Here is a 24,428-nt window from a genome sequence, read left to right on the forward strand (position 1 = left end):
AGCCCCGCAATTATTATTTTTTCATAATTTTTAAACACTTTCATGAACAAGTGCCAACGCGTCCATCCTGTGATCCAGATAATCCCTACGTGACAGGTCCAGCTGACTCGCAACACTGCCAGCTTTGCAGCACGAAAGCTAAGCCCTTGCTTAGATCCCCTCCCCTCCGTGTCTTCTGTGGCTCACTTTGAAAGGTGCTTCACCAAAACCAGACAGCTTTCCCCACATTTCTCAGCATGTTCTTGGAATGAAGCATGAGGTTGACACTTTTTACATTTTCAGGGGAGGTTTCTTTGACAATTAATCTATTGTTAATTGTTAATTATTTATAAATAAATTCTCCTAAGTAAGTTCACTTAAATCCTCTTGAATAAATTCCTACGGATGCAGCTTATGTCTACAACAGAACTTCAAATATGACAACTTATATAGATTTAAAATGATACACATTTTCCCAGTTTGACTGAATTGACATAAAAGTGATATAGTGACAGTAAACAGCGCAAGATCTCAACACAGACAAAGCCTAACGCACCTGTTAATACAAACGTGTTCCATGTGAACCTATCAGATGTTCTTTAATACGAACTCTGGGTACACCAAAAACTGCAGATCTTGCAAAACAAACTTTATATTTTAATTTGTTTTTAGAAATAGAATATTGTACTCCTATTGAATATGTACAGATGAACTCCAATACTATAAGTGGTTAGTAACAGCATGTTTATCATTGACAATAACAGAAGTTTAAGTTTGTAATAAATTCTCACCTGAAGTAACAGAGGGGATTTTGTAACTGGAAGTGATGCGGTAATACGGTGGATTATCCATATGGGTGACTCCTGAACTGACAGGATCTGTAAGCTGAAGTTCACTCACCAGCTCTTCTAGTAGTTGCATTGTTTTATCTCTACCCAAATAAACAATAACTTTCTTTACCTGCCATCAAAAAAAAGTATATGCATATAAAATAGTATCCACATAAATAAAATTCTTATTGCAGTGACTTGATTTAAAAAAAAAAAAAAAAAAAAGGAAAACAAGAGATTTGAATAGCAGAACTTGTTAGAATCAATAGCTACCCGCAGTGCAAGTGAGGATACCTGAAACTCACTTGAGTTCCAAAAGCAAACAAAATTGCTTTCACAGCTATCACCAGCAGCAAGGATCAGAAACATATCACAAGAGTAAGAAAAGTTAGTTACTTAAGAAGCAAAATATTTTCTTACAAAGGTCTTAGCAACACCTGAGATCAACATTGGAGCAATTGTATTCTGATATAATTTCTTTTTGATACTTCATGTTGTCTTCTACACTGTTTCTTTTCCAGCAGGTATAACATTTTTCCTCGTGCTACTCTGCAATGCTCTCACATATGCTTTCACAAAAAATAAATTTAGTTTTGAAGGGGCTTGGGGTGGGTTGTCTTTTTTTGTTTTAATACTTGGTCATGTGAGAATAATTGCACTGTCCCTACATGCTGTGACAGGTGCTTTATTTTACTATATTATCTGTCTGTTTTTTAGGACTATTCTAAATTATAGCATGGGAAAAAACATTTAAATCCCAAAATGCTCAAGGCCTTCATATACTCCGCTAAGAATAAACACTTAACTATAGCAATATTTTATTAAGCATAGAGTAATTAAGAAGTCTCCACTACATCTTACTTCAGCAAAATAATCCTGGTCACTGGTAAGCAGCAGCAGACGGCTGCTAGTCAGTGAGTACTCCAGACTCCAGTAAATTCATAGTTTTTCTTCTGACATTTTCTTGAGTCATTACTGCTCAATGATTTATTTCCATCCTTTTGAGAGAACTCAAAGATGAATGGTAAAGCAAGTGATCCAGGGCGTTTGGCTTGTGGAATTACTTTGTCACCTTGTTCAAATCATACACACAAAGATTTTGGGCTGCAACATGAAGCTGGATTTCCTGATTTGCAATGAAAACAATTGCCAATCAATGAAGAACTTAAGCTGTCTTATTCGATACCTAGGTTTTTTGACTATTAGCAAAACTTATAATAATTTTTCATTAAAATATTACTTATGGAACTATCTTAATTCTTCTTAATGAACAGAGACCAGCTGCTGCAGTTGATCGCATTTTATGATGGAAAGGAGTTGTTCAGTGTATACTCCTAATAAAATGAATCTAAATTTAACAATCAACTTCCCTTAAGTTTCCTTCCTATGACAAAGGAACAAAAAAAATGCTAAGAAAGATGTAGACATTTTAATAAGTCTTTTCCATTTTTTATGATTTACTCATGAAATAAGGTCTACGATCCACCTAGTATACCCTCAGTTTTGACAACTCATAACTGATAAGACGGCTAGTGGACTCTTTCAGACTTATCACCCTGAGTAAACTGCAATAGTCACTAAGTTGTCTTAAGGTAGCCTCAGCTATCTTTAAGGTGTGATATACTTTCTGTTTTACTTCCTTTCTCAAGTCCATACCACGAACGCTGTGTTTAACCAAAACTGATACTGAAATTTTGACACAGGTGTCCAAAGTAACTCAAACAAAAGAACTGAATTTGATTTGTTCGTAGTATTGAGTGGTCATAAAATATGAGGCGACACTATTATGCGGTTGGAGGTTTTGACACTAGAAATCCTAGAAAATTTTTTGTTTGGTCATCTTTGCTGCTCCACACACAACTCATTTTTAAAATACCAATAGCACTAAAGACAGACAAAACACATACTCACATAAGGCAAAAGGCTGGGTTCGCTGTTCACTCCACAGATACTGATCAGGAAGTGCAAAATTATTTTCAGATTCTTTGGCCAGCTGTCTGCCAAAGTAGTCCAGACATTTTCTATCTCTGACCAAGCCACTTCATCACCATACTAAAAAACAAAAAAAAAAAAAAGATCTCTCCTGAAAACTCCAGTAGAAAACACTGTATTTGAAAGTGATCTGTACTGACCAAGTGGGACAGGCTCTAGAAAAAGGAGACATAAATTCTGTAAGCAGCTGTTGCCTTTTTAACATTCCAGAATGAAGCTTTCACATATATTAATTTTCATAAACACATTCTGGAAATAACTATTTTATTTTCTAGCTATAAATATAAAAAAATATATCTAATCATATTTGTCTATATTATATATTTTATTTATATATAATATATACTTTTATACATTGTATAAGTATATAAATGTTTACTTATATGTGCATTTATTTCTATTTTTACAGATTTATTTACATATTAAAAAAAAAAAGCTATATAAATTTAGCAGACACCCATTCTTCCAGTTGCTGACAATCCTGAATAGAATTCCATGGATCACAGTCTGCAAAAAGTTTTTAATTTGTAGCTTAAAACATGATCTCTCGTCAGTAGGATTCAATGATATCAAGAACTGGCAGGAGCACTGCATGTGACCAATACTTTTTCTTTGTTGGAAGTAGCTATCACAGGAAGGAGGAGGGTCTATCAGCCTCTGGCGACGAGACTGGTTCCAAAACTTGTCTTTGGGATCACAGGTATACAGGCGACTTGGTATTATCTATCCAGCTAGACGTCTATATTGCAAAACAACATTTATATACTTCTACTATATATAACAATTATCACATTTATATTACATACTATATGTTCCTCACAATACCTCAAAGCTAGATGGTGTAACTTGGGTATACATAAGCAACTCAACAAATATGAGCAATAATTCTTGAAAGTTTGCTAACACAGTATCTCAGAACAGTATCTTCTTGCACCCTAAACACAACAAGACACAGCACTTAAGAAATTAGTTTTACCTTTGCAGTCATATACATCAGATTGTTCAGAACCATAGCTGTAGCCTGTGGTGATCCCCAGCCTTCTCCTCGCAGCCATCGTCTACTGTTCACCATTATTTCTCTGTCTTTCAAAGAATCTTCTTCATCTTCATCTTGCCGACGAATGGTTGGCAAAGGTTTCAAGTCTACCAACTCGATATTGTTCATCCATGGCAGCAGATAATGAAGCATCACCTGTCTCCCAGCTGGGTGAGCCGTTTGGATTCTCTGACTTACTTCTGTCATTCAAAAATTAGGTACATACAGGAGTTGCAAATCAATAATGAGAATTGTTTTGGCAAAACAACAACCATAAGCCCAGACGACCATACTGATATAAAGTAATGCTGATACAGACATAATTTTTTTTTAGCTCGCTAGCACCATTTCATAATGATAAAGTCCACAGTCTTCAGTAGAGCTAATTGTAGAGCTAAAAATAATCAACATACTGACAAACAGTATGTTGAAGAAACCATATTAGTATATGCATACATGTATATTACTCTAATTGAAAGAGGGAACTGAAAACCTAGAGGCATGTAAAAATGTACCAACTTTGGCAAGAAAGCACTTAAAATTTTTTTCTTCCTCATGCTAGTCCTAGTAGTTTTTTTTTAATTGATGTGAGAACAATTCTGCGATTGTTTAAAAATGCTATGGAATAATATTTTTAAGCCATCTACAGTAAATAAGAAAGCACTAGAAAAAAATAATAGAAGAGTAATTTTAAAAAATGGTAGCAAATTATTCCTCTGATGTCATTTTTCATGGCTATCAGAAAGTCAAAATAGTATCTTTGATTCATGTTGTTTCCTCTTGAATAGATTTCAAATACAAGTAAACAAAAACCCTCACTCAGTAAATTCCATTTTCTCCATTCATTATGATGATGTTATCTTGTTGTCCTGATTTTAGTGAATCACACATAAATTAGATATTGAAAAATAAGAATTACACATTCTGTACACTGCTTTTGACCCAATGAAGTTGTTTGTTTTGTTTTAAAACCATACCTGAGAAGATAGCAAGTGTTAGTTCAGGATAAGTCCTTGCTAATTCTTCTGACAGTTGATAATACGACATAGAATACAGATGTGGTAAAGGAGAAGGCTGACCCAAAACCCCATCCGTCCGCTGAACTTCCAGTTTATGAGCATAACGGAACATCTTTGGTTCCAAGATCTACAACGGTAATATTCAGAATTTGAAGCTAAGTATAGAGCTACAAGGAAAATCTTTATATAAAAATCGCCTTTTAAATTCATGTATCTACTCTCATTTAATGTTTCGTATCTATGCAGATCTCCGTACACCTACAGTACTCACCAACACTGTGATAATTTCACAGAAGACTAGCTAAGACTCACTCCACTTGATGAATTTCCAGCAATAAATTTCAGAAATCTGCTTTCACAAAATATCATATTAAATGTAAATTTCTCCATAACAACATGCGAAATACTACTGAATACTTGTATTTCCAAATAATATCAATTTCTGCTCAGCTGTGAGAGGTGGATAGGAGCAACGTAATCTTTGATGTGGCAGAGATGCAGCAGGAGGCTAAAGCAGTTTGATACTTTAAAGTCAGTTTTGGCTGATCTTAAGCAGTGGTGTTCACTTGAGAAGAAAGATGGGGCTGAAAGGGAGGATGATGTGAGTGCTGACATCAACAGCGGTGTGACTTCAGCGGGGACTTTACTGACAGCAAAAACCTTTTAAAAAAATTCCAAGACCTGTGGTCTGAGCCACAAGCAGCACAGAGTGATTTATTTATTTTTAAACACTAATGCTGCCTGTAAGATTAAGCTTATCCCTAAAGGACCTTGGAAAGGAATATACAAAAGTAAATTAAATTGCTAACAAGATTTTCACTACCATCTCTCCACACAGATAGATGAAAAAAATATATTTGGTATTAATGGAAAAGTCAGAAATCTCACTGCTACCCCAGCAGACAGGGCAACGGGACAAGAAGGAAAATATTTCTCACTGAGGTGCTTTTGGACAAATGGAGCTACACACAACCCTGTTTCAGGGCCAAACCAGAAGAATCTTGATTTAGGTTTGGTCTCTTGAAAAAACAGATATTCTGAAAATACAAGTCTTGAGTGCTTAGATCATGAAAACAGACACACTTCCACTGCAGTCTGTCTGTGCCAGGTAAGGATCTGCCCTAACTATGGACTAAAATAGAAAAGAAAAAAAAAATACATTGTATTTCATTACTGAAGGGATAATTAATTAACAACAGAATCATCATTTTTTAATGTACAATTCTTCTTGTAAAAGAAAAAAATATTAATCTAAATTAGCTACAAACCTGTAATAGTTGCATAGCAACTTCATAGATAGCCCTAGTAGAATCAGCTGCTTTAAATAGTATCAGATTCAGGAGGGTCACTGTGTCACACTGGTAATCCCTAGGGAAAAATTACAAGGGTGAAATAAGTAAAATTACATATGGCTTTTTAAAATTTGAATTTATTGAAGTTTAGTTTACAGGGGATATGGTATGGGATAACATTTTGAAAAGTTTCTCGAGTAACACGTACATGCAAACTGGGGTGATCTTTTCTCTTTGGGGAAGGAAAAAACCCAGTTCTACATGAAAGCACACTTTGAAAAGGCAAGTTTAAAGTTTTGAAAAATGTTGTAGTACCTGTTTTGGAACACGCTGGCTATGGCCTTAAAACAGCCAGCTGCTACCCGCTTGGAACCTGTGTAACACCGGTCTACGGCCCAGTACATGAGGTTACTCTGGTCAGGGTTGAGTTCCAAGAGCAGCATGACTGCCTCACAGCCCAGCTGGTGAACCTGTATTCCAGAAAAGAACCAACATATATTTATAAATATAGAAAAAAAGACCAACTTACAAAAATGGTACAAAATAGGGAAATAGATATTTAATTTTAAAAAACCCAAGCAACTGCAATACACAATATCTGTTCCATTCTAAAAACAATGAGACCACAGCCTAAAATAACAACAGGTGATTCTATCAAACTGTTTAATGTTCAACTTGCATGCACAGCCGTAAATTATTGAAGCAAATAACTAGATTGCTCTACTGATTTTTTTTTCCTCAGTTCCAAGGCTACCTTGAGCTATTTACTATTTCTACTTGTCTTGCTACGAGCCGAACACTGACCTGAAAAACATCAGATAGAGAAAAGCCCACTGGAGTATATTTTTATGCAGTCATAGCATTAGTGTGATGAAGGCTCTATCTTTTAAATCTAAAGCTTGCCTTACTAGTTAGATGTAAAGCTTGGTCTTCATAACGCCGCAGGACCCCCAATGGTCTCTACAGTCTCACAAGGGTTCATGTCCAAAATCTTGTCTCCTTTTAATTTCTAAAAGATATGCTTGTTACTACAACTTAACCTAGCTGATTAGTTTATAAATGATACACAAAGTTTCACTCCTTGCCATTTCCTCTTCCGTTCTGTATTGTCTGTTCTTAGACTGTGATTAGGGGCTGCCTTCCTCAACAGGCTGAATGCACTTATCAAGGACAGTGCAAAAATATGCGCTACTAAAACAGCTTTGAGCTTAAGCCACTCTAAAGCATTTAGGCCAATCTGACCCCAAAACTCATTAAAGCTTATGTTGAAAGCACTGATAGTTGCAAACCAACGTTGACACTGCCTGTATTACCTTTTTATCTTGTGAATCCAATATATTATCCAGCCATTTGTATAAATAGCCATCAGATGAGAGCCCGACGTTATCTGCAACAGGGCCACAACACAGTACAGCAGACATAGCCTTTAGAAAGTAATGGACAAACAATACATTTTAATAACTTGGATACAGGAAGTGGTTTTACCAAGTTTATTAAAATATCAGAAAACTAACTTCTATTCAGGCAAGGGAGGAAGACAAGGCTAATTAAAAACTGTTTAATATCTTATTCAAGAAATTATCAAATTATCTTTTTCTCAACTCCCAAATATAAGGAACTGTCAATACTGAAATGTTGAAATATATAAGTTAATACCCCAGTTCACTTGTTAATGTACTTTAACATGAAGCCTTTCTCCTTAGGCAACTGAGGACTAAAGTCATGCGAAGTGAACATTTAGTAGTGATTTTAAGAAAATCGTATAGCAAGCACAATAGTTTACAGTATGGAAAAAACCTAAACTGTCATAAATACATATGTAGGCAGAAGAGAAAAAGAACCAAGTTATGAACGGCAACAAAGATGTGAAAACCACATCTAAAAAGCCCAAGTGTTAAATTTGCATTAGAAAAGTCAACCTAACAATCTGTTTCCAAAACTCAAAAGTGCTAAAATACCTTTAATGCACAGTATTGGTGTCTGTTTATTCGCATGTTCCTATCGCTGTATCTGTCCAGGGGAGTAAACATGATACTAAAAGGACCTGCCCAATGACTGAACAACATAAACAGACTGTGGCGTAGACTCTGCTGTGGAAAGACACTCCTTCTCTGGTGTACTGGAAGAAAAGCACAGAGTTAGAGACACACTCCTCTTGTCATTCTTTAAAATAAAGTATGTAAAACAGAAACAGACCCAAACAATTAATATAAAAGGAAAAAACCAATGGAAAGACACAGCATTTCAACATCATAATAGCTGGATGCAGGTTTACTATGGTGCCGTTTAATACTGCTAGTGTACAAGAATAAGCTATTTATTAGTCTAGAGAATTTAAATGCACTGCCAACCAACCAGACTTTTGCTAAATAGAAAATTACTCATACACTTCCAAATAGTAACAAGAATCCCTCTTAAAAACTCATGCTGCTAAAGTTATATTCAAAACTGATGGCATAAATCGTTTTTTATGAAAGCATTCTGAAACTTCAGGGAAAAAGTGGATTTTTGTTTAAGTCTTTGTTTGTTTTTTTAAATGTACTGCATATTAAACACAGTCATCAGAAGTTATTAAAGCATTTTTACATACCTGGAACGTTTTGAATGATATTTGCCACTAAGGCACTAAAATGGCATCGGATATCTTTCAATGTATCAGAATCCTTTTCATTTTCTGCTTCTAGGAGTTGTCTTGTTAGATCGACATACTCAAGTAAAGTGTTGTTGAGGGAATGTGTTTCATTATCAAGGCCACCGCTTGCACTTAAAAATAAAATTTAAAAAAAAATCAAATATTATGACAAATACAAGCAACGATTTTTTTAAACAACCCTTTTTTTTCTCTGAAAAAAAAAATATCTACAACCTCGTCACTGCAATATGCAATTCAAAATCGTTTCTTCATCCAGCTTCTATTTCATTGTTAAATAAAAAGCTCCAGTGAAAGAAAACTAATAATCAAGCCTCACTATCAGAAGTCACTCACCCTTCCACAGAATTAGTTCTTATACTGGGGACAAATGTTAAAAATAATAATAAAAAGCCCCAAATAACCAATCCCTCCCCCTCAAAAAAAAACCCCACACAATTTGTAAACTAGAAAAAATAATTACTACTACTTGACTATAGACATCTATATTACACACTGATTTTTGGGAGTCAGTCAAGATGTTCAGTCCTTCATGACATGCTATTATCAGGTAAAAGCAATTTATTGTTTTGATATATTCATTTCCAATCTTTATTGCTTTAGCATCTGACTAGACACCTGTACTAAACTAAATAAGGAGATTAAAGACTGCATGTGATTCAAACCTGCCCTCCTTTGAAAAAACATTGTTAGAAGGGCAATTCCTTTCCTCTCAGCTCCCTCCACCATCTTTTCACGTTTGTGCTGAAGCCAATTAAAAGCATCCCTTGCACACCAAAGGCAAGGTGAGGAGGTTTACGGTAGCCCTTAGTCGCTTGCTAGCTTCCACCACAGAGTCAGACTGGCCTCAGAGAGAAAAGCTGACAAAAGTTCCAGGGTGCAGACTGTGGTTAGGAGATATTTTACATACGCTAATTAAACACCAGCGAGTACCTTAAAAGATAAGACGGGAGAGTACAATTTTAATGGCTGCACTCTGAAAAATCAACATGCCACAAGGGAGAAAGGCATTTTAGCAATGCTTCTGAGGCAGCATTCTGAAATATACTGTAGTAGGCTTGCTTAAAGATCAAGAATTTCACACTGGTTATATTGCTAAGGCTAACAAATAAATGTTTAAGTATCACTGTTTAACAGAATGGGAGGAGCTAGCCTAACCGTCTCCTCGCCTACTTGCCCTTCTACAATTCCACCTGCATAGAAAAAATAATTTCTAGGAGACCTGTAAAACGTATGCCATAATTTTAAGTCTTCTTTCAAAGTGTCCTTACACAAATAGGGTAAACTGAGGAAAAAACCCAACCCAGTTAACATTCTGTCTCCATCAGAAAGAAAAAGGTCCAGTATTAAGGAGCAGTAGCCCTCTCTGCATAGGACATGCTGACTCCAGGTGAGAAAGAATTCCAGACTGATTACAGAATAGTTGAAACTTGCATTTTCTGATTTGCATAACTGGTGTGATGTTTGAGCACACACAAACAAGAAGGAACATGACACACTGCCTGTTCAAAGCAATGTCCTGGGGAACAGTAGCATTTTAAATAAAACACAGACCACCGTGACAAAAGGTATAGGGGAGGGAGAGATTAGAAAGCCATCAAAATTCCAAGTTTTAAAAACCCATGTCTATTTATTCAGTGGTGTACTAAAACTCACTGAAGAATTTTGCATGCTTGTTATACTGGGTGTCATAAGAATACTAGTGACTTAATTCAGAAGCATAAACAACGCCTTCTCGCCAGTGCTGCCCCTACCTGTGACTAATGACACCAGCATCTGCCAACAGTTCAAATATTCGTACTAGTTGTACTCGTAAAATATCTCGACGCCTGCGCCGTTTCATGTTCTATTCAAGAAAGGAAACACAAAATTAAGTGAAGCAGACGAAAAGTGATGTATAAAACCAGTGTGGCATATAAAAGCATTATTACAGCTATATTACACCTGGCATCGATTATCAGGGGTGCCAACCTTTTAAGATGAGTTAACAAAACTGCTATCAATTTTAATAAACCAGACAATGAACGAATGTTTCCCCTGTTGTGGTTCCAAGATATACTATGTTTGCTATTACACATATTATCAAAATAATGTTTTTTTATCAGTGTCCTGTCAAAGTGCAACATAGAAAATGATGAAGTACAAACGCCAATCTTTCTACATACTTGCGTGCAAGACTGACAAAACACTATAGCCCAGTAACATTTTGCAACAGAAGTGATGTTCCTTCCCATCATCTGTATTTGATTACAAATTTATTACTAATAAGAATATGACAGTTACCACAAAAAATACTGAGTAATCATCTCTGAGTTTGTGTTTGCAGAGACTATTATTCCTACGAATACCTGCTGAGGTTTCTGAACCTTGCTGTAAAACGTGTTTGCCATCAGAAGATTTTTAGTCAGAGCAGTCAGTCAGGTGAGCTTACAGCCTTTTTCATTAAAAAAAAAGAAGAGCAAAAAAAAACACCAAAAACCCCCCAAACAACAAAGTTGGTAGACGATAGAATGCAATTCTATGTCTTAGGTACTACTACTTGTGGGCATGTTATTGATGATATAACAAAGTAACAACTGTGCAAAACTATGCTTAGGTAAAAAGAACTAAAAGAATGTGGAAAAGGTTATGTTAATGTTTTCAGCATTTGAAACAAAACCTATTTGCTACAGGAATAATAGCTCAAAACAAACACAAAGCTCTTCTAATGTAAACACTTCACAGTCATTTTAAAAAGTAACATCTCACCTTTTTATCTAGTATTATTGACAGTTTTTAGGTGCAGAAATTAAAGAACATAACTAACATTTATTTACTACCATTAGTGAGAAGACAGAACTGTGTACTGAATATAGTGGAAAATATCTAATTACCTCTGGCCTTCTTTCAAGTGCTTCCTTAATTATAGGATGTAATTCTTCTATTAGTTCCCTGAATTAAAATAAAAGAATTAAAAGGACAGAAACAACCATTAAATTAACATCTCAACTGAAAGGTATTTCACAGCAACTAGCGTTACAATAGAAGTTAAAATACCCTCAGGTTTTCGTACTTTACCTGTAGCTTTCTAAAATAAATGAGCATTTTAAAGGCATGTTTCCCAGCAAGATATTTTCCTAATTTAAAGGCAGACTACCAAACGCATGTCTCAATAATTACCACTAGATTTGCATTCACCAAGTAGTATGGCATATTTCTATCACAGATGATCTTCATTTACTTTCATATTCAGGGTTTAACAAAGCTTTATGGTTCAAACAGATATTATTAGGGGGGAGGAAAAAAAAACAACACAACTATGTTGGCAGCTTATCATACAATGCTTTTTGAGTGTCACGATGCATTTAGCTGTTAATAAAGATTGTTTCTTTAAGGCTGATATGCTGACAGAAGTCAGACTCATCTCTTTGAAAACTGAAAAGCAAATGCTCTGCCGCTGTGGTTACATCTCCTATTTGCTCTGAAGTTCCACAGTCTTTATTACTACCCAGTTCCTTCTGCCAAACTAGGAGTCTCTTACAACTCCCAAAAGGGGGCGAAGGAAAGGGGAAGGAGATCAGTAGTACGGATCTACACAGACAAAACGCTGAAGTAAAAACACGTTGGTTTTACTTTAACATTTGTTAGCATAGTAACTACCACCTCCACTTCAGATTTGTTGGAAGTGTTACACATTTTTCTACTTCTTCTGCTATTGTAATTCAGACGCGTCAAAAGCATAAACCTCTTCAAGCTTTCACGGTAAATGACTGACCCCTCTGTTACATCATTCCAAGGGTCTCCTTCAGAAAATGGGTCCAGGTGATCAGAAAGCTGCACAAACTTTTGTGGTGTGCTCAGTTACACGAGACTTAAGAGACTTGAGCATGGTTAGGGCTTGTTTCATACTTTCTTTCAAACAGAAAACACAAAAAAGAATTTGGAAGATTTTTTTTGGTGCTAAAACAAAAGCAAGAAATCAGTGCAGAGCTGCAATGTTGAAGGGTGGGCTACAGCTAGCATCTGGTGTGAGTATGCACATCAGGCAGAGGAAAAAAGCTAGTCCTCAGAAACAAAACATAAAATTCAGAATAAAAAAAAATGAGAAGACTGCTGAGAATCAGATATGCTTCTTTTTTAAGTTTGCTGAATGAATTGTTTCCAATTTAGAAAACAAGCGTTTCTGGTGAAATCCTTTCTGAAAGCATTTTCTAGACTTGTATAGCACAATTATGATTTATACTGTTCAGTAGATCTTCAGGGTCATGGGACCAAGTCTTGCTTTACTCCTGGTTAGGAGAGTAAAGTCAGATATGATATAAAATTAGAAGATTATCAAAGGAGTAAAACAGAATACTATAACTTGGGACTTGGCATTACAGTTTCAAATACATCTTTGGCTCTTCATCTGCCGTAATATGGGACACAAGTGATTTCTCCCTCTTCATCCATCCTCCATAAAGAGAGAGCTGTCAGTTGAGGACAGCGGCATTTTAAAACTCATGGCTTCCTGGCATAGAGCTGCCTTTCCATCTCAGTGGATTTCTAATACACATCCACGGGTCAGAACAATAGACCTGAAGTAAATTTCAGTTGAGGTAGGAATGCCACGATGGCTCAACAGACCATTTTGAATTTGACATTTATCTAAAGACTTGTCACAGTAGGGTAACCAAAAGTTTTGCATTATGAGCTGAATCCAGGTATGTCGAACACGATGTATGAAATTAAACTGACAGAACAAGTGACTTGGCGCAGATTTAATTCTGCTACAGTAGATCACAGTTACCAACACCCAAACTAATCCACGTGGACTTGTCATTGGTACAACGTATGAGAAAGGTGTATTAGTTATGAAGTTAGAGGAGGTTTACTCAGAAGAAAAAGAAAAGGGGGGAGAGGGATGTGCCACAAATGTCAGAAGCTTCAGTACTAGTCAGAAAACAGTTGTAACTGGTTTTTTTTTATAGCTTAATCCAACAATCTCTTTTTAGAGTACAGTTATCATGAAACTCCTACACACAAAGAGCTCAGAAACATATGTTTGTTGGCAATACCAATAAGGAGAGTTTAGTAACTCCTACAAACATGGTTATAATTAACATTTCAAACGTTAATAGTCTACACAGCCTGTTCTTTCATATAAGGGCAGCCTTTAATATCAATAAAAGGCAGCCATTTATTGTTTCAACTAACTTCTTTTTCTTTATGCAGACATGACCTCTACATAAAATTATTTCAACCTCTAAGAATCTTTATGACACCACTAAATGCTAGAAAAGACAACGGTAATCAGTTTTCACAGCTTTTTCAAAATTCTTAAAAGAAAAAAAAGCAAACCTTTTTTTTTTTTTTTTGAGCTCTGATTCCCCAGCTTTGTAATCAATTAGCATAAAAACAGATGTAACACAACAGTTACCTAAAAGCTCCTGGGTTGGTCCTGCCAAGTCCCAGCACAAGGGATTCCGTAATTTCCATGCTCTCAGAGCGCATCATCGGAACTATGTGCTTAAACAGGGAGGAAGGGGATGGAATGCCAATGATCTAAGAAGAAAACCGGAATAAAACAGAACAAAGTAGTTACCAACCAATCAGGTGGTGTGACATTAAAACATCTGCTGTAATTTTACAGTCTTCTCACACTGATTAGTGACTTAAAATGATAATAATGAAATTTTTGATCTTTGACACGGAAAAAGACTTTCTGAAATAATGAAGTAGTATTAACTACCTCTCCACTCCTTGTATAATTGAATTTTCATTGTCAGATGACAATGAACGCCTCAACGTGATAAGCAGACGTTTTGCATGTTTAGTGTATCTGCCCCTCCTTGGGAGAAGAAGCAGACTTCTGGTGTCCAACTCCGAAGAGTCCGTTGCAGCTCTCAAAAAGAACAAAGATTTCAGTCTACAGTTTCTCAGATTTAGGGAAAGGATCTTGGTAACAAACAAGTGGAATAAGCTGCTTCTGCCAAAAATCTGCTGCATAGTCCATGAGCTATCTTCACCTCTACTGTACCTTCTGCAGGAAGCCAAAAAGGAGTGCCAAAAATAAGCAAAGAAGAAGCAAAAGGAAAAAAAAAATCTGCAGGTGATATGAACCAAAGAAAACTGTCTGTGGTTGGGAAAAATGCAACATCATGCCTGAATAGGTCACTGCTTCAGTTACCGAAGTGAGAGGCTAGCTGCTCAGAACTGCAGAAGTTTACTGACAGCAAAAAACACCCAACCCTTAATGGTAAAAAAAACACTTCTTCATTACTACTAGATAAGACTTTGAGATTGGGTTAATGTTTTCATGACGTGATTAGATTTTGCCTTCAAAAACATAAGCAGAAAGCCTCTACAGCACGTACAAGGAGAAACAAACTGAAACGCTATCCTAAACAAATGAAAAAGAAATGTATACTGAAATATGTTTTAAATTACACCATTTTCTAAAAATCATGATAGTTATTATAACCCTCAGGTGCTTCTACTTCAAATAATTTACAGTAAGCGTAAGAAGAACCTACTCTTGAATCAATGCTATAACCACTGTCAGGAGTAGACGCCAGCGTCTCAGGAGGGGAACATCTCACAGAGCCTGTGGAGGTGGAGGAGTTTGAAGAAGATGCTGCACTGCAGCAAAGAATCAGGTAGTTTCTCCAGAGCCCAATATAGGAGTCACTGCTCGTAGTAGTATTCACTTTCTTTGCATTGATAGGGCTGCTATTAAAAAAATAAAATAAAAAAAGAACGCTCAGTATAGTAAATAAAGCTTACCAGGTTTCACTTTGTTTTCCTACTGAATTTATTTTTCAATTACGTATGTGCCATTGCTTCCAAAATTGTTAACATGGTAAACTCTGAATAAATTGTTTGGAATAGACCATCAACAATGTATGCTTCTATAGTCAAATCTGTTAACTACAATATGGCCAAAGGCATGAATTAATTAATTTTTTACAGCAGATAACCTTTTTCCTAGAGAGAACTGCTTTAATTTTTCTTATATAAAGTTGAATTAAAGTCACAGAAAATATTAACATTTGTCACCTCCCTGAAACATAAAAACATTACAATGATGACAAATCTTGAAAGAATACACAATATAATATATTGTATTGTACTTTAGAAATTAACTTACTTTATATCCACTTGTGGAGACAGCAGTTGGAGTCTGGTATAAGCAAACGTCCAAGCATAGCTTACAGCTGTTGGGCAGTGTTTTGGAAGATTTTCCTGTTTCATAAAACTTGAGAGGCTTATAATCCACGGATCTTGGCCTTGAGTCACATGTGCAAATATCCATATATGTGATGGACTGACCACATCAAACTGGTGGCTGATTGGGGACGAATTCCAGTCAGCCAGAGTCTGTAAATCTATTGAACTGGGACAGTACAGTAAAGTAGTCTGTGTGCATAAAAAAAGAGAACAAGGCAATATTTAATATCCATGCATATTAAGTAATTATCCCTTCATTATTAAATATATAATAAAAGCAGTGTCAAAACCACATTTGTAATAGACAAAACACATTACTTAATTTACGATTTTTTTTACAGAAGTTCCCAATGTGAACAGTTATACAAACATGCTGTTTGGGAAGGAACTGGATATTAGGAAACAGTAAATTCTAGAAAAAGACTCTTTCACTCACGATGACTTTATTTTTCCAGGAGATTCCAGACTCTAAAAGCCTTACACCTGAATTCCAACTTGTTTCCTAAACCTAAAATCAGAAGAGCTTTTCCTTGATACTTAAGAGTTAATGATAAATATATACATATGGAATTCAGTTGTCATTCATTGATAGTTATAGCTTTCGTCATGGATAAAGGACACAATGACTCTTAAGACACTGTATCACTGCAGAAAAACGCAGTGGTCTTTGCTTCAAAGAAACTGTAATCCATGAGCAAGATGAGAAAAAATAGATAGAGATATATCTGGCTGTGTGTATGTGGTAGTCATAACAACACACTGCTGATCAGAAAGCGTACAATGGTGGCATCAGCCTCATAACATCCCTCAAGATATTTGAGATTTGGGGTTTTGGTTTGGTTTGTTGGTTGGGTTTGTTTGATTGTTTTTCAAGGTGATAAATTGCTGATAAAGTTAGCATGAACATAGTGACACTATCATTTAAAATATATACGATTTATTTGGGACAGTTTTGCAGAATTACCTCGTCTTACATCCAACTTAACATAAAAACTCTCCTACCTGGTCAGCCCCAGTGAGATGTATGAAACTCTCCAGGAGAGTGGCACTTAGTCTGTCCATTACATCTATAGCCAACTCATCTTCACTCTACAAAAGATAAAACACGTAACAAAATGCTCAAAGAAAGTGAAGATAAAAGCAGTTTCATTAAGCAGTCACAAGAACGGGTCATCAGTTCTTACCTTAGAAATTTCTAAAACTGTGAACAAGGCCCTTATTTCTCTGAGAACGCTGACAGCTAATCTCCTGGTGGCGGGCCTTGTGCTGCAAAGGATGACCAAAGCAAAGCCTTCCACCACGTGAAATACACTGGAATAAAGGTTCCTCTCCAGAGGAAGGGTATGGGCAGCCCCATTGGATACACCACGCTAAGAAAAAGATCACAGAAGTCAAGCAAATTAAGAAAAAAGTAAACACAACCAAACTATAGTTCCATTATTGGTGATGGCAGAATTAATCATCAAGTATTTAAATCTTGTTTGGCTACTAGTCAAATTTTGCATTATGAGAATGACACAATACCAGTGACTGTTTTTTTAGTACCTCTCTGAATTCAGTCCAAACAAATATCACAAGAAAGTCTTACTTATTTCACTTCCTCACGAGAATGACGCAGCGAGGGTGAAATTAAAAATAAATAGTTAACACTCTTACGCATAGGATTGTATAAAATTTAATTATTTGAACCCATTCTGTTTGCTAGTAAAAAATAGTCCTTTTTTCTAGTTCTACTGTTTAAGTACTCCTACTTAATATATTTCCAGTTACACGTGATGACTTTTAATGGAAGCAAAAATGTGGCCATAAATTAGTGTTTAGGTAATACTTAATAATATTAAAGTAATTTTTTGGCAACAATGCTGACTTAAAATAACAGGTCTAAAAATCTTCATGCAATGTAAAAGGTAAGTGGATTTTTTAATCACTTAACAAAACCAATAATGCTTACTGATAAAATTGTATGCAGATTCATAGATTCAAACCACGTTTTAACATCAAAAGACCTTATTTAGAAATACCTGAGAATCTTGGTTCTTATTGTGCATTTGGGCTGCTTGTTTCCACTGATTTATGAGCTGCACTAACATTTTTACTGCATTGTCAAGAAGCGTTGGGTGGATGTCAGTCACTTCACGCACAATAAAATATACAAATCCTGAAAGAACATCTTCCCGCCAATCTGGAAAATCAAGCATTAATGCTTGGAGAGTATTGAAAGCCAAGGCACGAAGTTCTTCATCCATATGAATTGTCAGCCTGTTTAGAAAAAATACCGGTATCATCACCCTAGATTGGCATACTCTTAACCAGCCTTTATAAATTAAAGTTTGGTGTTAACTCTTCCTTCTTTACTGTACAACGTAGAATACTCCCACACATACGCATTTTCTGCACTGAATAAATCTGAAACTGGCTACTAACAGAAGGCGCTACTACTATAGCAAAATAATTCAAGACTCCACAGAACTTAGTATAAACAAATAATTTTCAAGAGAGATGGTCAAGTCTTTCATCCAGGCACATCTCCGCACGCATCTGAGCAACCACCTCAGAGCTCAGTAGGCAGGCACCCTGTGAGGTACAGGTTATTTTCTTCAACTTGAAATTGAATAGAAGTGATTATTTTTGTAGATAAAGCAGCTTTACTTTGGATATGAGAAAAACTCGCAAAAAACCCCTTTGCATATATACTTGAGAATATGTCTCAGTGCACTCTGGTAGAAGACAGTTATCCAAGACTGTATCACTACTTAACGCTTTGTGTCTTTTATGTGATTTTTGACACTGAAGAAAAAGTGTTAGAAAAATCTTATTCTCTCACATCATTACTAACTTTATATATATATATATAACTCAGCAAAGCTTTCAAAGCTAAAAGCTATCATGTGTTTCTGCACCACGACCATTCTTGTATTAAAAAATTGAAAAATTAGGAAGAGGAACGTTTATCACTGTAGTAATCCATAAAGACTGTCTGCATGTACCACAACCACATATTCTCACTGAATGCTCAGTTTACCCACCTGCAAACACCTGGCTGCCCAGTTGTCTTAACTACTTATCAGTACTGATAAAGTACATTCTATTTAAATTAAGATAAGAAATGGAAGAATGTGGGTAGTGTTGGATCAGAAAAATGGAAAAAAGGAAGCAGGGTTAGTAAAGAACAAGAAAAAAAAGTATCCTGTGCCTGTCTCACATTTTGGTAATGTCAAACAAGAATATCTTTATGATAACTTACAGTATTAGCAATAGGAAGAAAAAAATAAAATAAAAAAGGGGAAAATAGTATGACATTAACAAAAAGATAAGACAAGTTCAAAAAAACGAAGCAACAGAAATACTTTTCAAAGAATTCTCTCTAAAAATAAGTGCAAGATCTGCAGGATAAATTTATCTCCTGTTACTCTGGCCAGGAACACCTGACCAGCTGCAGAAGGCAGGCAGGACCAGGAATAACAGCTTCTGTATGCACTGGACTCACACACATAGTGCACTGACAAACTCTTACACACACAGCATTTAAAAAGGAACAACACTAAGGGCAGAATTTCATTTCCCTTACCTTGCAAGCAATTCAATGAGGTCAGTCCTGCTCATGCCATCTGGAATCAGTCTTGGGATAGCAGCAATACAAGTTCTAAACAAATCTATCTTAGGTTTTCTCTCACCCCTGTAAAAACAGTTTATCAACAACAAAACAACAGAAAAATCTGCTTTATTACACCAGAAATATTTTCAATGTTGTGTCAAAACTAAGCAGCTAATAAATTTTTTTATAATTAATTAATGAAATTAACATTCATTTAATAGTGAAGTAAAAAGCCAACAACTGTAATGCATTAATGATGGCATCTGCAACGTTACAGCGTAAAAAGGATATGACATAACTGTGACAGGGAAAATATCGTAATTTAGTACATACGTAATCATGTCTTCAGGTTCTTTATTGGACATCTGCACACTAGTCATGCACATGGGCCTTCCAACTTCTTTGTCCAAATGCCTAAGAATGCTATCTAGCGCTTTTCTGACTTGAGGGTAGTATATGGACATTCCTGAAAAGCCAAAGAGTTCTGATCACCTCTTTCATTTGTTCTCATTTAATTTTCACATTTTTATTTACATATTTGCCACTTATTTAGCTTAGGACAAATTTCAAAAAGATGACAGGATGACAGGAAACACACACTTAAAGTGTCAAAAGAAATGCATGTTAAATGAGTAGTAGGAGGTATTATATGAAAGTAGAAGTTTCTTTCAGAAAGAACATAAACAAGGAAGCAACCATCAGTTGCTTTTCTGTTTTCTCAATCACAAGCATTTTTGTTCTAGTTTAAATTTTACACGTTGAAACAGTTCTTCAGAGACGACTACCTCACCCACAGAAGATCAATACAATACAGGGATCAAAAGTGTCTTACTCCACTTCAGCCATGGGACATTTGGGACGTTCTGGAGTGACATTGTGCTGGTTTTGGCTGAGATAGTTAATTTTCTTCCTAGTAGTTAATATGGGGCTATGTTTTGAATTTGTTCTGTGTTGACAATTCAGGGATGTTTTAGTTATTGCTGGGCAGTGCTTACACAGAGTCAAGGCCTTTTCTGCTCCTCACACCACCACACCAGTGAGTAGGCTGGGGGTGCGCAAGAAGTTGGGAGGGGACACAGCCAGGACAGATGACCCCAACTGATCAAAGGGATATTCCATGCCATGTGAAGCCATTATCAGTATATAAAAGCTGGGGGAAGAAGAAGGAAGGGGGAAAGTTTGGAGTGATGGCATTTTGTCTTCCCCAGTAACCATTACTGAACACCTGCCTGCCGATGGGAAGCAGTGAATGAATTCCTTGTCCTGCTTTGCTTGCATGCACAGCTTTTGCTTTAGCTATTAGACTGTCTTTATCTCGTTCCACGAGTTTTCTCACTTTTATGCTTCTGACTCTCTCTCCCATTCCATGGGGGATGAGTGAGTGAGTGGCTGTGTGGTACTAGTTGCTGACTGGGGTTAAACGATGACAGACATCAAGGGATCAAAAACTGTCATGCTATTTACCACACTAATTGCACTCAGGCTTCTTTGTGCTAATTGGCAGTGCCAAACACTTCAAAAAAAGCCATGGATTTGGTCTCAGACACCAGAAGGTCAATATTGTCTAGCAGCCCTTTCTAAAGAATCAAAGCAATACTCTTAAAATAGACTATCATTAGATTCTCACTAACAATTAAAATAAATACAGAAATAAAGTTACGCAAATGTACTGCTTAAGAATAATTAAGAATATATATATGCACATATCGGAATGCCAACTTAAAAAAAGAATACAACAGACCTATAACTTTTGCTTCCTCATCTGTCAGCGTTTTGTTAAGGAAAATTTTCTTCACGCGCAGAGTATTTCCTGAGGGAAGAACAACTCCTGTTGTTGGCATTGGTGGTTCACCATCTTTCTGCTGCAAGCTATCTGCTATGACAAGGAAGACTCTGAGGCCGATATTCATCCTCTTCAATAGCAAAAAAGGGAAGAAAAAAGAAAGAGAAAACACAGAAGAAATTGTAACATTAACGTAACACAGACGAGGCAAAACACGAATTGCATTTTTCCTCTCTTTACGGTTCCAGTAGGACTGGCATTATTTAAATGTTACATATTAGGGTAATGAAAGCAACAAGAATAAAGTTTAAGCCTTCGGTGCCTCCCCACAACTCTGATTCCAGTTAACTGACTTGACACAGGCTAACTGAGATACCAAATATTTTATAGTACAGACACTAGAGGACTTCATGTGAATCTCGAGTATGACGCACTGAAGACTGACATTGCTTAAACATCTCATCTGTTAGATGACATTGTGTCTTGAACCATAAGAGCTAGGTATGACTTCCCTGAAAAAAGGCTTTACAGTTATACTGTAACAAAAGTTCCCACATACTTACTGAAATTGTTGTTGAAATGAGTCTGACCTGTAGTACTGCTGCTGGCTTACTCGCCAGGAATGAAACAGCAACTGTGCACAACTACAATTTCTTCTTTAGTTTTAGCAGAACACCCCTTCAGATATTCATTAAACTGCTTTCGCCCCGGCTCAAAAACAGTTAACCACTTTCCCTCAAAAAATCCCCCAATCCCCTGTTCTCACTGCATGCAAGTAATGAGCTTTTTTTACCTCTGGATTAATAGTGAAGGTTTTAGGTGATTTTCCAACACTAAGAAGATCAAATATTATTTCTTTCATTGCAAAATCCAAACGTTCCTATAAAGGAAAACAGATTGATATGATTATCTTTTTTCTGTTAATATGCATAGTTTAATATCTTGGCTTTGCACAGGTGCTGGGTATCATGTCTTAAACGTTTAAAAAAATAATTTAAAAGTTTAAAAAAACATTCCTTTTTTCCTGTTTCTTCCTATGACTTCATGTTCTTTTTTAAATATAGCACAATTCAACACAGCTCATCCCCTGATATGGTTGAACCATTTCTCCTGAAAAAATTCCCAGACACTTATGCTCAGGTCAAACACATTTCTACAGATGAGATGAACTGTTTTAGACAATTAAAAATTAGTGATAAAAAGAGGAGCCCCAGGAAATAAATATAAACAGTGAAGGGTTGTGTGTCCTGCCTCATCACTGTATGACCAGAAGCAAATCATTTTGGAAGCTGAAGCACAAACTATCTGTAAGGAAAACATGTCTTTAATCTATAAGGTTATAGATGGATGAGAGTTTATCTAGTGAGGTCACATCCAGCATTTTGATATTAGGACAACAGAAGCACCTAAAATAATATAAATCATAGTGCAGTACTAACTACACACTACTGCATGTATTGCATATTTTTTCTGTCTACAGAGGCTAGCCTCCAGGCCAAATATACGTGGATATTTCTGTTTGAATGCTTTATCCCTTATAAAAATATAATGGAATATACTAATTATATTAGTGTATTTATATGTATACACACACACATCCACAACAGTGCAATACAAATGTAAATGTTAATCATCATAATGTTCATACACAACAGTTACTGAAGTTTAAGTAAAATAATTTTGCCACTAGTAGAAAGAGAATGAGTCATTTCATTTGTTAGACATATTTGGGAAAATTCTATTCAAGGTATAAGACCATTAATTCAGTGCAAATATTTCAAAAACTACCCTTAAATTTACATTTCTTCCAAATAATGTTCAAATAATGCTATTCTTATAGCTCTACCTAGAGGTATTCTTACCTGAGCAATGAACTGAATAATCTTCACAAATATATTCAGAGGTGTGTCTCGTGGGACCACACTACGTGATCCTTTTGGAAAAAGTGCTGATACAATGCTCATGAGACGGCTACAAGAATTTAAAAACAAAAAAAAAAGCCTTTTAAAAGTAACTTTTTATAATAGCATAGATGTTACAGTTCAAATCTGGAAGAGTGTAGGGGGGTTACTACTAAATTACATAGAAACATATGACGGACAGGACCACCCACAGAAGGTACAGCCCTCTACTGTCACAGGCAACAGCATCATGGGTTCATTTCTAAAGTGACCAAGTTCCTGCTTTAAACTAGTTAGTAATAAGTCAGGAGAAAGGGCAAGATCTGAATGACTATTCCAAATTGTCACGATGCTAATTTATAAAGAAAACCTTTTCATTTCCAGCGCATACTTAGTGATGGCCACTTCATACCCTATTTGTTCTGGTACCAAAAGTGCCTTTTAACTTTAATAACTTTCCTGCTTTTTATCTCTCTGCCCTCTTCTATCCCTGCAAAGACAACTGCAGACTCTATTCTCTCTCCTCGTCAAAGTAACCAAGTTCTTTTGTTTTTCTCTATTAAGATGAAGTCTTTGTTCCCCAGTTTACCTGCCTAGACCATCCCTGAGCTGGCTTCAAGATGTCTTCTGATATCACTAGGGGGGAAAAAACCCCACCAATCAACAGTTTAAAATCCTTCACACAATGAACTTACCTTTGAGTTACAGTGTTGCTTTCACATTTTATTCTAATAACATAAACCCACAATAACCTATACAAAGATTCCAGTGCAACTCGGGACATTTTGGGATCTTTATTCTGTAAAATAAATGAAAAATATAGTTACTGTTGCCTGTGAGACACTCAGAAAATTCTATTATTGCTCTTTTGACTTTTGAGAATATTTTCATTTTTTAACAATTCAAACTGATGTTTAATACTGACTACAAGTTTCAATATGTTTTTATGAAAAAAACCACCCTATATTGCATATTTCCAATGCTACCTGAATATTTAACTAGTAATTCCAGGCTACTTTAGGTGTCTTTCACTCTGGGAGCAGAGGAGTAACTAAAAAGCACATACTCCTCTTGAGATGAACACCAAGGGTGTATTGCTTCCAAGAACTTTTCTCAGAAAGCCGTTGGTAACGAATACCTACTTTATAGCAAACTAACTTATA

General features: G+C 35.9%; 1 protein-coding gene across 6 annotated transcripts in view; it reads right to left on the reverse strand.

Annotated features, from left to right (window-relative positions):
• Positions 1 to 24,428, reverse strand: part of FRYL (FRY like transcription coactivator) — a 145,134-nt gene that overhangs the window by 49,489 nt on the left and 71,217 nt on the right. For 5 of the 6 annotated variants that reach the window (XM_074588012.1, XM_074588011.1, XM_074588010.1 and 2 more), the window contains 23 exons: positions 23,961 to 24,064; positions 23,227 to 23,335; positions 22,158 to 22,244; positions 21,323 to 21,494; positions 19,915 to 20,047; positions 19,555 to 19,662; positions 18,008 to 18,245; positions 17,171 to 17,356; positions 16,989 to 17,075; positions 15,907 to 16,175; positions 15,293 to 15,488; positions 14,197 to 14,321; positions 11,672 to 11,729; positions 10,553 to 10,644; positions 8,739 to 8,911; positions 8,107 to 8,267; positions 7,462 to 7,572; positions 6,464 to 6,618; positions 6,125 to 6,224; positions 4,815 to 4,983; positions 3,778 to 4,037; positions 2,721 to 2,861; positions 771 to 939 (listed from right to left, as the gene is read on the reverse strand). In XM_074588012.1, coding sequence (XP_074444113.1) covers positions 771 to 939; positions 2,721 to 2,861; positions 3,778 to 4,037; positions 4,815 to 4,983; positions 6,125 to 6,224; positions 6,464 to 6,618; positions 7,462 to 7,572; positions 8,107 to 8,267; positions 8,739 to 8,911; positions 10,553 to 10,644; positions 11,672 to 11,729; positions 14,197 to 14,321; positions 15,293 to 15,488; positions 15,907 to 16,175; positions 16,989 to 17,075; positions 17,171 to 17,356; positions 18,008 to 18,245; positions 19,555 to 19,662; positions 19,915 to 20,047; positions 21,323 to 21,494; positions 22,158 to 22,244; positions 23,227 to 23,335; positions 23,961 to 24,064 — 3,403 coding nt within the window. Of the gene's footprint in view, positions 1 to 770; positions 940 to 2,720; positions 2,862 to 3,777; positions 4,038 to 4,814; positions 4,984 to 6,124; positions 6,225 to 6,463; positions 6,619 to 7,461; positions 7,573 to 8,106; positions 8,268 to 8,738; positions 8,912 to 10,552; positions 10,645 to 11,671; positions 11,730 to 14,196; positions 14,322 to 15,292; positions 15,489 to 15,906; positions 16,176 to 16,988; positions 17,076 to 17,170; positions 17,357 to 18,007; positions 18,246 to 19,554; positions 19,663 to 19,914; positions 20,048 to 21,322; positions 21,495 to 22,157; positions 22,245 to 23,226; positions 23,336 to 23,960; positions 24,065 to 24,428 lie in introns of those variants that run through there. The other variant, XM_074588013.1, reaches the window with a different exon arrangement.

Source organism: Larus michahellis, chromosome 5 (assembly GCF_964199755.1).
Source record: "Larus michahellis chromosome 5, bLarMic1.1, whole genome shotgun sequence".
Lineage (NCBI taxonomy): Eukaryota > Metazoa > Chordata > Aves > Charadriiformes > Laridae > Larus > Larus michahellis.